This window comes from Impatiens glandulifera, chromosome 1, assembly GCF_907164915.1.
Source record: "Impatiens glandulifera chromosome 1, dImpGla2.1, whole genome shotgun sequence".
NCBI classification, from domain to species: domain Eukaryota; kingdom Viridiplantae; phylum Streptophyta; class Magnoliopsida; order Ericales; family Balsaminaceae; genus Impatiens; species Impatiens glandulifera.
The window spans coordinates 145,927,728-145,942,172 of NC_061862.1; the positions used below are offsets into that span (position 1 = coordinate 145,927,728).

General features: G+C 31.5%; 2 protein-coding genes across 2 annotated transcripts; one reads left to right on the forward strand and one right to left on the reverse strand.

The window, feature by feature from the left end:
- Positions 1-6,266: 6,266 nt before the first annotated feature.
- Positions 6,267-10,198, forward strand: LOC124920033 (protein DA1-like). The gene is made up of 11 exons (XM_047460421.1): positions 6,267-6,479; positions 6,565-6,649; positions 6,774-6,909; positions 7,396-7,516; positions 7,611-7,694; positions 8,480-8,599; positions 8,895-9,107; positions 9,196-9,258; positions 9,334-9,452; positions 9,532-9,590; positions 9,658-10,198. Exons 1-11 carry the CDS (start codon positions 6,363-6,365, stop codon positions 9,948-9,950), a joined length of 1,410 nt encoding a protein of 469 aa, XP_047316377.1. The 5' UTR covers positions 6,267-6,362; the 3' UTR covers positions 9,951-10,198.
- A 2,066-nt stretch (positions 10,199-12,264) lies between these two features.
- LOC124920034 (protein BRASSINAZOLE-RESISTANT 1-like) lies at positions 12,265-13,695 on the reverse strand. Its single transcript, XM_047460422.1, has 2 exons — positions 13,336-13,695; positions 12,265-13,153 (listed from the first exon to the last, which is right to left on the reverse strand). The coding sequence occupies exons 1-2, from the start codon at positions 13,603-13,605 to the stop codon at positions 12,449-12,451; spliced, it is 975 nt and encodes a 324-aa protein (XP_047316378.1). The 5' UTR covers positions 13,606-13,695; the 3' UTR covers positions 12,265-12,448.
- Positions 13,696-14,445: the final 750 nt, after the last annotated feature.

Consider the following 14,445-nt stretch of genomic DNA (forward strand, 5'->3'; position numbering starts at 1 on the left):
TAGATGAAGAAGAACTCGATGTGCCCGATGAAGACGACGAAGGATACGCGAAATTTGAAAAGGATCTCAAAAAACGAGATGCATTAGCTTTGCGCTATATTCAACAAGGAGTTGGGAAAACCATATTCCCTCGTATTTTTGGAGTAAAAAAGGCTCAAGATGCTTGAGTGATATTGAAACAGGAATTTCAAGGTACGGAGAAAACGATAGCATTAAAACTCCAAGCCTTATGGAAAGATTTTGACAATCTAAAGATGGAAGATCGAGAAAAGGTACAAGATTTTTCTTCTCGTGTTTCTATTATTGTCAATCAAATAAAAAGCAGCGGAGATGAAATCAAAGACAAAAAGGTTGTTGAAAAGGTTCTTCGAAGCCTTCCTCAAAAGTTCGATCATGTTGCTGCTGCAATTGAATAATCAAAAGATTTGTCCAAGATGACAATATATGAGTTGACTGGATCTCTTCTAGCACATGAGCAAAGAATTAATCGCTCTTGTACTCCATCAACTGATCAAGCCTTCAAATCCAAGCAAGTACCAGAAGCATTTTCAAGAAGTCATCACAACAAATTTGGTAAGAAAAATGAGAAGACATTCGGTTGAAAAGGCAAAGCACCACAACAATCGAGTGATTATTATTCCTATATCATTTGCAAGAAATCAAATCATGAGTCAAAAGATTGTTATTTCAAATGCAAAAGATGCAAAATCCATAATCATTCTTAAAGGGATTGTCGATTTCAAAATCAGGAGATGAAAGAAGATGATGCAAAATTTGTGAAAGAAGATTATGACGTTATGTTTGTTTCTCTAAATGGTGAAGAGAAGTCAAAAAGTCGATGGTATCTTGATAGCGGTGCTAGCAACCATATGACCAGCAATAAAGATATGTTTGTGGAGTTCAACTCAGACATTACTTCAACCGTTGTTCTTGGAGATGGTTCTTATCAAGATGCGAAAGGAAAAGGAACCATTGATGTTCCAACTTCGGGAGGTAATAAAAAGCTTATCACGGATGTTCTTTATGTCCCTAATATTTCATATAATCTTCTTAGTATTGGACAACTTATCAAGAAGGACTTATCAGTATATTTTGATGATGGAAGATGCAAAATATTTGACAAAAAGAAGAATGTGGTTGTGGCAACTGTCGAAATGAAAGATAAAACTTTTTCTCTCACGTTTCCATTGAAAAATGATTGTGCTTTAAAAGTGGAAAATGAAGATTTGTCTAAACTTTGGCATCTTCGATATGGTCATCTAAATCAACGGGGACTTCAACTACTAAAAAAGAAAAACATGGTGGTTGGACTTCCTTCTATTCAAGTGATGAATGATATATGTGAAGGTTGTATTTATAGAAAGATGCACAAGCTCCCATTTCCCAAAACTACATGGCGAGCAAAAGCACCACTTGAACTTGTCCATTCTGATATATGTGGCCCGATGCAAACTCCTACTCCTGGAGATAAGAGGTATTTCATTCTCTTTGTTGATGACTATACAAGAATGATGTGGATTTATTTCATTAATCAAAAGTCCGAAGCATTTTCTATTTTCTTACGATTCAAGTCTCTAGTTGAAAAGGAAAGTGGTCATATAATGAAGTGCTTGAGAACTGATCGTGGAGGAGAATATCTCTCAAATTCCTTTACGGAATATTGCAAAGAAAATGGTATCAAAAGACAATTAACCGTCAGTAGATCTCCACAACAAAATGGCGTAGCTGAACGAAAAAACTGTACGATTGTAGAGATGACGAGAAGCATGCTGAAAGGAAAGGGAATTCCAAATCTATATTGGGCCGAAGCTGTTCACACAGGTATATATATTCTCAATCGATCACCAACCAAAGCGGTCAGAAATAAGACTCCATTTGAAGCTTGGTATGATAAAAATCCCATCATTGATCATTTTAAAATATTTGGGAGTATTGCTTATGCTCTAATCTCATCTCAAAGTCGGGAGAAGTTTGAAGAGAAAGGGAAAAAACTTGTGTTCATTGGCTACAGTGATGAATCCAAGGGATGTCGATTGATGAATCCATTGACCAAAAAAATTATTGTATCTCGAGATGTTGTTTTCGATGAAAAAGCTACATGGAATTGGAAGGGGAAAGAAGTTGAAGACTTGGGATCACAACCATTTATTGATCCAATTGCATCCGAAGCTAGTACATCCCAAGCTAGTACATCCCAAACTAGCTCATCTCAACATTCTGTACAAGACTCAGAACCTGATTCAGATAGTCCTCCAAGAAAGACCCGAATGGTTCAAGACATTTATGATGGAATTGAGTTTGGATTATTTTCTTGTGAGCCACAATCATTCCAAGAAGCTTCTCAAAAAGAATATTGGCAAAAAGCAATGAAGGACGAGTTATCTACAATTGAGAAAAATTCAACATGGGAACTCGTGGACTTGCCAGATGGAAAGAAAACTATTGGTTTAAAATGGGTCTACAAAGTAAAGTACAGTGAGGATGGTTTGATTCAAAAACATAAAGCTCGACTTGTCGTAAAGGGTTATTCTCAACAACCGGGAGTTGACTTCTTAGAAACTTATGCTCCTGTTGCAAGAATGGAGACAATCCGTACTTGTGTAGCCATTGCAGCTCAGTTGGAGGTAAATATATTTCAACTTGATGTAAAATCAGCTTTTTTAAATGGAGAAATTCAAGAAGAGGTGTATGTTGAGCAGCCCGAAGGTTTTGAGATCAAAGAAAAGGAGAAAAAAGTTTATCGACTAAAAAAGGCATTGTATGGGTTAAAGCAGGCACCCCGAGCCTGGAACAGCAAAATCAATAGCTATTTCATCAAGAAAGGCTTTAATCGAAGTACAAGTGAATCATCTCTCTATGTGAAGACTATTGATAAAGATTTCTTGATTGTATGTTTATATGTAGATGATCTCATCTATTTTGGAACAAACAAAGCTATGATGGCAGATTTCAAGAATCAAATGATGAAAGATTTTGAGATGACAGACTTGAGACTCATGAAATATTTTCTTGGTATACAAGTTAAGCAAAGCCCAGAAAGAATCTTTCTATCTCAAGAAAAATATATTGAAGATCTGCTCAAGAAATTCAATATGAGTCAATGCAAGCCCCTCTCCACTCCTATGGCGTTGAATGAAAAATTTCAAGTTAACGATGACGCCGCAAAAAGAATCCTTAGATATCTTAAAGGCACAAAAACTCAAGGCATTGAATTCAAAAAGGAAAGTGAATGTAAGCTGGTTGGTTATACAGATAGTGATTGGGCAGGCTCGATTGATGATCGAAAAGTACCTCCGGTTATATCTTTTGTCTTGGATCAAATGTAATATCATAGAGCTCAAGAAAGCAGAAATCTGTGGCATTGTCATCAGCCGAAGCAAAGTATATAGCATGTACTGATGCAACTTGTGAAGCTGTTTGGCTTCAAAGAATTTTAAAGGATATGAAGTTTGAGCAATGTGAGCCGACAATTATTCATTGTGATAATATGTCAGCTATTGCAATGACAAAGAATCCTGTTTTTCATGCTCGGTCCAAACATATTGAACTACGACATCATTTTATTCGAGATTTGGTTACTTAAGAAGTAATTTCCATGAAGTTTATCAAGACAGAGGATCAGCCAGCAGATATCATGACCAAAGCCGTCACGATTGACAAGTTCGACAAATTCAAGAAGAAACTCAAGATTACTAATTAAGAGGGGTGTTAAAAATAATAAATAATTAATAATCTTGGAAAACATTTAATGTGATGGTGAAGCTCAATTGTTGAAGATGAAGCTTCAAGGAAGATGAAGCTCAAGAGATGCATTGTTTAGTGTCATAAATTGTATTTAATTTGAGTTCTAGATCCTTCCATCTTATCCTTTAAATTGAGAGTCTCTCATTAGTTTTTCATATATCAAAATTAAGTGAGCCGTAACTATTTAAGAATTCTATCAATAAAATCATATTTTTCTAGTTATAATATTTTCTGCACCAACACATATTATTTTAACTTTTCAATTTAAAAAACATTTTTTTACACAAGTTAATCTTCTCATATATTTATTTACGGAACAATAAATGAAACATACAATTTCCCATTCTTGATATATATATATATATATATATATATATATATATATATATATATATATATATATATATATATATATATATATATATATATATATATATATATATAGGGAGGATGTATACATACATGCATTAATTCTTGTGTTCATACAACCATTGAATTACTTACTCTCTCTTAATTCTTGTGTTATAATTATAAAATTATTAAAGTGAAAGTAATATTTGATGTGATATAAAAAGTAAATGAATTAGACTTAAAAAAGGTGATTTTGTTTGGACAGTTTTAAAAATATTTATACAGATTTAATATAATTATTAGTCAAATTTTCTTAGAGAATTAAAAGGTATATATAAAAAAGATTCTTAAATTTAGTCTAATAAATCCAACCAAGTCTAAACTTACTACTACATTATTAAAAGTCAAATATATTAAACTTAATATATAGATATATATAATCATAATGGTTGGAATTAGTCATGCTAATTTCATTTATTAAAAAAGTAAAAATAAAAATAAAAATAAAAATAATATCTTTATTTAATTCAATTCTGATTGCAATTTACTGTTAATATTAAACAAAAACCAAATTTAAATATCAAAGTAAACTCTACTTTATTAGACATCACAAATCAGTTAGCAAATGAATTTGGACCTAACAGATAGTAATATTTAATATTGTTTAGGTATAATGGTAGATAAATAAATTATATGGATCAAACATAATTTAGCTCTCTTAATTTTTAAAATAGATTAAAGAATAAAAAAAAAGTTGAATAATTTGTTAAGAATAATTGTATTGATTTAGGGCTTGTTTGGTATTAGATTATTTAAAAAATTAAAAGAGAAAAAAATGTATGATGTATAATAATTTGGAGAAGGTAATATTTTTTTAGTAAAAAATTTAAAAAAGATTAATATATATATAAATAAAATAAAAATAAAAATTTAAAATATAGAGTATTTTAATATTTTAATTAATGAATTAAATGTTATAATTATTTTAACATTTTGGTTAATAAATTAAGTGATGTAATTAACTATAAAGGAACGAAGTATTTTCTTAATTTATACTTCTTAATTTGTTTGAAATTGTTTTAATATTTCGAACTGAAAAAATACTAAAGTTTATTTGATATATATTTTTAATTTTTTCCTACTATATGTTATTTTTTATTTTAGAAAGATAATAATTAATTCAACAACTTAAAAAGTGTTCTTAGACCAACCTTATTCATTGCATTTCTTTTACATTATTGGATCAATTAGTTATTGAGATACAACCTAGTTTTTATCTTAAAACTCAACTATCACATTATTAATTTAATCAAATCTTTTTAAAATATTAAAATTGTTCCTTATTTTTTTTAATATAAACTAATTATTAAATAAAAATCTAAAGAAATAAAAAATAATTTAATCAAAATAAATAAAAATCAATTTTTTTTTTTACTTTTAATCAAACAAATATTTTTCTTTTAGAAAAACCCAATCAAAACCCAAAAAATCACTTTCTCAATCAAGTTCTTAATCAAACATTATTTCATATATCAATCACACAAATACAACCCAATTCAATGCAATCCAAACAAGGATTTGGGTTATGCCGCCTAATCCTGAAAAGTGGAGTCCACAAGATGACATGTAAACCTGCAATTTCCAGGCACGCAGCATTCAAAAGCTGATTTATTTTTGCGTAATTTTGTTTTTGGAGGACAACCCAAGTGGAATTGTTGATAGTTTCTTCGTCAATTCCTTCTGGCTGGGTTAATCTCCAAAACCCTCAGAATTTCAACGCTTTCCTTCTTTGACTTTGAATCATATCTTCCTTTTATTTATTTTGTTCATACTTCAACTGTCTTCATAGATATACACGTTTTCTTTCTCCCATCTCCTTCCTTTTTTTTTATTAATTTCTCAACCTTTTAATTGGGAACGAAGACTTCGGTTGAAGAAAATCCATCTCCTGCTGCTGATCCAAACGAAGAACTCTTCCAGCTCATGATCTTGTCTTTACTTGATTTGGGTTTCGTCTGATCTGTGTTTTTCATTCCTCCTCAAGAAGGTTAGTTCTATTCTCTCATAACAATGATTCTTTCTAATGATAGTTTTCCGCCCTTGTTGTATGCTGAAGAATTCTGTAATGTTCTAATGCTGAATGTTGAATTCAACTGTTATAAATCAATGTAGGATGCTTAATTTGATCGATCAATTTGATACTTTCAATTTTCTGATAAGTTTTTATTGAGTGTTAGCAGGTGCAAATTAATAGCTTAACTTGTGTAATGGGTTGGCTTAGCAAAATTTTTAAGGGCTCTAGCCATAAGACTTCAGAGGGACAATATGATTGGAATGAGAGATATGTAGAAGACACAGTTGGAATAGGGACATCGAGTTCAGGGGTAGAAGTCTTCAACAAGTTTGTATTGGTAGTTTTTGGTAGAATCTTTGTCCTAGAGACCTAAATGAGAATAAATTTCATTGCAGGGGGCTTGGACAGAGATTGAAGATATAGATAAGGCTATTGCATTGTCACTTTCTGAAGATGATCAAAAGAGAAAACCTAAGATTGGTAAGCAACACAACCGATGATGAATTCATATTATAACTTATGCTATATGAATATCTTGAGGTTATATAGATCTTCTATGTATAATATTATTAATTTGCTCCATTTATCACAAATGATTGACCAGATAATGAGTATCAACTGAAGGAAGACGAACAGCTTGCGAAAGCTATACAAGCAAGTTTAAATATTGAGTCTCCTCCTCGATATGGAAATGGACATATTTATCAACCTATGCCTCTTCCTTACTCAGTAGGGCTCAGGTGAGATTCTTCAGTAATCTAATTTCTTCGCATATATTTGCAGTTTTATCTTTTATTCAGGGTTTCCTTTGTGTTCTATGGTAGTTTTATTGAAATTGTTCCTTTAGAAAAATATTATTTAGAGTTCATTGGAGGAATAAAGTATAATCCATTTAGATGAATCCCATAAACATTGAATATTAAAGGGACTGAAGTCTAATGTTTCCATGTTAAGTTAATCGCATTTGCAACAACTCTGTTAATAAAGACATTTATAATTAAACAAATTAAATGATGGGTTACATGTATAGTTCCACAATGGGTAATAATACCTAGATTATGGTGGTTGGTTCGATATATATAGTTTGAAATGTTAAAAGTTTGTATTAATCGAGATGACGCAAATATGACTTCTAATAATACTGACAATGTAATGATATTTCTGTAATTATGTTCCTTCTTTTTATGCAGTAAATAATCATAATTTTATGTTTTCTTATTTGCTAGGGTTTGTGCTGGTTGCAACAGAGAGATAGGATATGGAAGATTCTTGAACTGCATTGGTGGAGTTTGGCATCCAGAATGCTTTAGATGTCATGCTTGTAAACACCCAATTTCAGATTATGAGGTACACAAATTTTGTGATCCTTGATTACTAATCTAGGTTTAAACCTTTTAACTTGAGGGTGTAAATATCTGATTTTTTCCCCCTTCTTATGTAGTTTTCTATTTCAGGAAGCTATCCATACCATAAATCTTGCTACAAGGATAAACACCACCCAAAATGTGATGTTTGTAAACAATTTGTAAGTATTATTTATATTCAAGTCATTAAGATGGTTTTTATAAATAAAAAAAATGATCATTGTGTTGAATCATTAAGGTCGTGTTTGGTTTGAGGCGTTCCAATCTTAATTTCATTGTTTGTTTGGGAGTATGTTGAAATTGGAATTCAAACCTATACATTTTCTTCCATCCCAATTCTATTTTTTCACTCACTGGTATTACAAATCTAGTAATTGTCTTTTTCTTTTCAATAATAGGATTTGAACTATATCCAATTCAAATTCCTGAGTAATTTGATTTCCTTGAATTTCAAAGGCTTGATTGATATGGGGTAACAAATTGTTTGATGGAAAAGTGTGTTATTTGTGTAAAATGTCAAAAATATCTTTAGTATTTAAAATGTTATAAAACAAATTATGGGTATTTTAGTGGATGATTTGATAGAAAAAGTGATTAGTGATGGTATTGATATTGGAATATTGGATACCCAGATCAAACAAGGCCCAAAACTTCAAGTACTACTGAATTCATGTATTCTGTCACCAATAATCAAGTTTCATGAATGATTCTGAGCAAAGTGAAATTGAAATGAATAGTTGCACTAATATCGGGGATAATCACTTCTTTCTTTAAATGTTAAAAGTTTATAATAATAGAGTTGTCACGAGGACGGCCAGTACAAACAAACACTGCATATCCCAAGTCTTGAACACTCGAGTGTCATTGATAGCAAATATTTACTTGACTTTCCTAATCTCTTCATTGTTGAGAGATTATATTGAACTGTTTTTTTTTCTTTTGCCAGATTTCCACAAATGCTGCAGGTCTTATAGAATATAGGGCTCATCCATTCTGGGTCCAGAAATACTGTCCCACCCATGAGCACGATGGAACACCTAGGTGCTGTAGTTGTGAGCGAATGGAGGTCGGTCAGTTTGAAACTAATATTTGATAAATGTGTGATTCTTTTGATAAACTCATCAATTTGGTTCCTTTTGATTGCGATCTCATTTGCTTCGACCTCTGTTCACATATCCCATCACCCATCATTTCTTTTGTACAAATCGTTCTTAAAATATCAAATGTTAAGTGTATTTTGGTCATTTGATCCAAATAATCTAGTAATTTCCAAATAATTCCATATCAATCAAGCCTCGACTTGGGGATTTCCTTTGGAAAATGATTATATTCATGTAAGTTTTCTTTCTCAACATATGCAGCCAAGGGATACTACTTACGTTGCTCTAAATGATGGACGAAAGCTCTGTCTGGAGTGTTTAGATTCAGTTATCATGGACACAAATCAATGTCAACCTCTTTACCTTGACATACAAAATTTTTATGAAAGCTTGGATATGAAAGTGGAGCAGCAGGTTCCTTTGCTTTTAGTTGAAAGACAAGCACTAAACGAAGCCATGGATGGAGAAAAACATGTAAAACTCATATCACTTTATGTTTTTTCGAGATTAAAATGATATTTAAGGGAAATTTACAGTACCTCCATGTTATCTTTAACTTCAGGGCCATCATCACATGCCCGAGACTAGAGGTTTATGCCTTTCTGAAGAACAGACTGTTAGCACTGTAAGTTTCCTTCTTTTTAATTTTCAGTCTTCATTTTGAATCCTTTTGTATTTAACTCATTTTGTATTTATCTAGATTCGGAAAAGACCCAAGATTGGGACAGGAAATAAAGTCATGGGCATGATAACAGAGCCTTTTAAACTCACACGACGATGTGATGTTACAGCAATTCTAGTCTTGTATGGTCTTCCAAGGTAGTTTTAACTCACTTTTTTTCATCTTTTGAACCAAAGATGTCAATTTTATATAAATTTCTCTTCGTTTCTCATATAGGTTACTGACTGGGTCAATCTTGGCTCATGAAATGATGCATGCATGGCTACGACTTAAAGGTAAGAATTGGGCTTTGTTTTATATGTATATTTGAAATGCTGACAAATTGTTGGGTTTTCTGTAAAGGTTACCGAACTCTAAGCCAAGATGTAGAAGAAGGTATCTGTCAAGTGCTAGCTCACTTTTGGTTGCAATCTCAGCTAAAATCGCTATCAAGTGACGTGGCATCCACGTCATCGAACCAGAGAGGGAGATCTCCGTTTGAGAAGAAGCTTGGTGAGTTTTTCAAGCATCAGATCGAAGTGGACACATCTTTGGTATATGGAAATGGATTCAGAGCAGGAAATCAGGCAGTTATGAAATATGGGCTTAGAACTACACTTGATCATATTTGGATGACAGGAAACTTCCCTTATTGAAAATTATTTTGATTTTGTGGTTCATTCTTTTGTAAAATAGAAGAGGAAGGATTGATTGATTGATTGATTTATTATGGCTGATTCATTTTTAGAATCCTTGGCCAGTTTGGTAGAAATTAGGAAGGGGAGGGTTTTTGTTTTGTCTAGAATCCCTTTTAGATAGTTCCATTATACATACACTTTGAAGAACTTAATAATAAAATAAAACCATGTTTCTATTTTAATTTTTGCCCTTCTTTCTGTCTCTATTCTGAGTATTCTCTAATAAATAAAATTTAAATCAAAAAATTTATCTACGCTATCAAGCATGTGTTTGCGATTTGAACTACTAAATTCGATTCACATCTAAAACGTTAAAATTATATAATTATGTTTGGAAATATAAGTTTGACAAAATATTTAAGGGATGAATTAATGCATAATGATAATAATTGGTAACTGGTTGAAGAATGAAAGTATCACATGTTATTATATTTCATAAGGTCCACCAATCATTTATTATTTTTGACTTTGTCCATAGTATTTTGGCTCTTTTGATAAAAGATATAAGGGGAAATGACAATAGAAAAGCTAATAATATTTTATAATTTTGTAACCATAATATTTATTTTATAACTTTGTAAAATTAGGAATTTATTCACTAACTCCATAGAACAATTAGCTTCACTTTAACATGGTCCTAAATAGAATTTGAGACTTTTCAATGTCTCTTAAATTTTATTTCTAATAATATTCTTTATTAATATCTTTTTTAAATAGTCTGAAGAAATATTCAAATCATAGTCTGTATTTGGAAAATTTGACGAGATGACCTTACAAAGTGATTAAAATGAGCGTATGACCAAACGCATAATTTTAAATGCGCGGGTGACCACTTTATATTTTTTTTAATGAAATTGTCCTCGTTGCGAGACGCAACCATGCCTTGTGAAAAGTTGACAATCGCGAGACGCAAATATATATATTTTTTAAAAAATTTGCGTCTCGCGATTTCCAGTTGTGTCTCGCGAATGCCGATTGCTTCTCGCGAATGTCAGTTACGTCTCGCGATTGTGGACTTTTCACAGGGCATCCAGTTGCGTCTCGTAACAGGGACAATTTCGTCAAAAAAATATGAAGTGGTCACCAGCGCATTTAAAATTATGCGCTGATCACTCGCCCTAAGATAATTTCGTCAAATTTCCTACGTGATTTACATAAATATTTGAGTGGGTGAGGTAGAGAGTCTTATTATTATTATTATTATTATTATTATTATTATTATTATTATTATTATTATTATTATTATTATATAACTTGAATATAATATAATTCATATTTTTAAATGATTAAATTGTTTAAGCATATCGACAAATAATGACATAAAAAAAATAAAAAATAAAAGAAGAAGAAATATAATACAGTCACGTTACCTAAAAGACTATCGAACGAACTGACTCCACCGACTATTCGAAACGAATCTCAGAAAATGCAATAATAATATTATGAATGATACGAATTAGACGATTATGATTATTAAAAGTTTGATAATTTATCTTTAACCAAGTAGTCTACCTGAAAATAATTAGGATTGTAACTAAATATGTAGGTCTGTTGCATCAATCCAAATTTCTTAGCAATTACCTAAAAACTCGAATTTCATCTAGTGAATATAAATAGCACTCCATAAAAACTAACTATTTCTCGATAATGCAAAAATAAGTGAGTAATCGTTTCAATATTTTCGAAAAAAATACGATTTACCATAATACAACATTTTTGCATTCATATGATCCATATGAATTCTACGCTAAATCAAAAAACTAAGAATTTAGATAAAATCTTTTACTCTCAAAATTTTTTCAAACAAAAATCACAAAGAAATTATTTTAGCAAACAAATTATAAAATTATTATTCCTATAATCTAATTATATAATATATAATAGTATTTATTTATACATTTTATTTTTATACAAATAATAAATAACATTTAAACTAACTAAAATAAATGCACACAAAAAATATACAGTATAATTCATTTATATATGTTAAACTAAAATCTTATTAATTATTTAAAATATAATTATTAATTAATTGTTATAATAATATATAATAGTAACTAAATTAAAATAATAATGGTAGTGAAATTATTAAACAATCAATAAAAATAGTTCAAATTTTATCATCCCTCCTTTAATCTACATTTTATAAACCAATTGATAATTTAGTGCAAGTTCATCAACAAAACACACAATTTTTCAATTTGAAAAAGACACAATGAATCAGAAAACTAGTTTTTTTTCAACACAAATGGGGTCAGGAGGAAAAAATATCTCCAACCCAAGGGAAAAAAAAAGACTCTTTCAATTAATTACCCAAATCCAAACATCAAATAAATTTAGCTTACACATAATAAATAATCAAACTGTTCTAAAGATTTGCAATTCAACAAAGCAGTCAATTTTCCAAACCAATTGTTTTGCCATTTCTACTTGCAAAACAAACAATTCAGGGACAACTAGTAGGCGGGCGAACCTCGTGTCTTCCCACTTCCAAGAGTGAGTTCAAGATCGTCGATTCCCATCTCATGAATTTTCTCGCCTTCCCAAGGCTTCACTTGAATTCTTTCAAACTCAATCTCCTTGCTCTTACCCTTTTGATCCATCAACCCTGCATCTGCAGAACTTTGCTGACCAACAACAACAACAGGTCTTACAAGATTAAAAGTTGGTGAATTTGGGACCATTACAGGTGCAAATGTCTGAAAGTTCATCCATTGACTAGAATCAGCTGTAGAAGTATCTGATTCATCGCATTCGGGTATAGTAGCTGGAGCCATTCTCTTGCGTCTGATTGGACTAGCAGGGGCTGAAGCAGCAAAAAATGGGTAATTGAGTGAGGCCACAGAAGGATGGTTATTAGCAGTTACTTCCCAGTTAACTTTCTGCTTAGCCATTGAAGTTGGAGATGAAACAGGTGGAGTAACAGGAGCACTGTTTGAGATTCGAAGTGGAGGAAGAGATGAAGGAATGGAATTACGCAGAAATGCAAACATGTTAGAAGATTGATAGGGATCAATGTGGAATGAAGAGGATGATGGACTTGGTTGGTAAGATGGGATTGGGCTTGGAAAGTATGAAGATTTAGGACTAGGGTTTTGAGAAGAAGATGGAGTAATATTGGTTGAAGTTCCTCCGATCTCACATGGGTTCGGCTTACATCCCTGTAAAGAACAAAGATCAATGGAAAAAAACAACAATAACTCTAACTTAGAAACGAAATCTGAAGAAAATGATGCAAGTAAACAACAATTGACTGTCTAAATCTACAGATCTAGGTCAATTCATAGATTCAAGTTCAAATGTAGTTAAGAACAGAAGAAATTAGCTAAAGAAGAAACAAAACCTTGCGATAAGTTGTACCATCTGGTTCAACAATCCAACCAGCTTCAACACAAAGAGCTTTCAAGACTTCATTGTTATCGCAGTGTTTTGGGAGATCGTAATTTCCCTGAGCTCTAAGACCGGTGAATATCTTGGCGGCTACTGCTCTCCTCCTCCTTTCTCTCCGCTTATTGTTCTCTCTCTCCCTCCACGACGGTTTTCTCCTACCTCCGGCCGCTGCTGCTGCATCGTCTCCGGCTGGTGAAACAGCCGAAGATCCTCCTTCCCACATCCTCTCTAATCTCTCTCTTTCTCTTTCTCTCACTGATGCATAAACACTCAAACTCTCTCTATAGCTTTCTTCTTCGATGGGACCGGGAGAGAAAGTACAGAGCTCTCTTCAGTCGTTCTCAAGAACTCTCTCTTTATCGGGGATTGCTCAAATGGTGATTTACTTACTCTTGTTTTTTTGTTATTAAATTCATCTTGTTTTTAGTGTTTTTTTTTACTATTTTAATATTTGTTTACAAAGTGAGAAATTAATTGTTTGGGTAAATGTTTCTATGTTAAATGACATTTATTATGTGGATTAATGGTGTTAATTTCATTAAATGATGGATATAAGTTGTTAGAATTAAATTAATTGCTTTCAAGAATTTAATATAATTCATATCAAATTAACTCATTATTATTTGAAAAATATCATAATATAGAAATTACACTATTATGGTATGGTAGTGAAGGAGATTTAGTACACTAAAAATGAGATTAAATGAGTTAAGAGATTTTCATGAAGCTGAGATTGAATATTCGTCTTTACATCTCGGAATGGGACATGACCTCGAATGTTAAAAAATGGAGAGTAAGTAAAGAACTGATTTCATCAACTCCCGTCCTATTTTAGTCCTATTTTAGATCTGTTGACAGAAGAAGAAACAATTAACGAGGTAAAAAATAAATTTTATTTACCCATAAAATATATAATCTAAGTTAAACCGTATTAGAATACTTTATCCTTAAATTAATGTTCTTGTATGACTAGTTTTCATTCACGATATATCTGATGAGGAATTAGTGATTTCTGAACTCTAGATTATAATGTCAATGAGAACATCAAAATAAAATTCTTGAC

Coding starts and splice junctions, on each gene's coding strand:
- LOC124920033 (XM_047460421.1), top strand. CDS start 6,363: ATGGGTTGGCTTAGCAAAATTTTTAAGGGCTCTAGCCATAAGACTTCA. Junction 6,910..7,395: donor CCTTACTCAGTAGGGCTCAG/GTGAGATTCTTC, acceptor CTTATTTGCTAG/GGTTTGTGCTGGTTGCAACA. Junction 9,453..9,531: donor GTCTTGTATGGTCTTCCAAG/GTAGTTTTAACT, acceptor TTTCTCATATAG/GTTACTGACTGGGTCAATCT.
- LOC124920034 (XM_047460422.1), bottom strand. CDS start 13,605: ATGTGGGAAGGAGGATCTTCGGCTGTTTCACCAGCCGGAGACGATGCA. Junction 13,154..13,335: donor ATGGTACAACTTATCGCAAG/GTTTTGTTTCTT, acceptor TGTTCTTTACAG/GGATGTAAGCCGAACCCATG.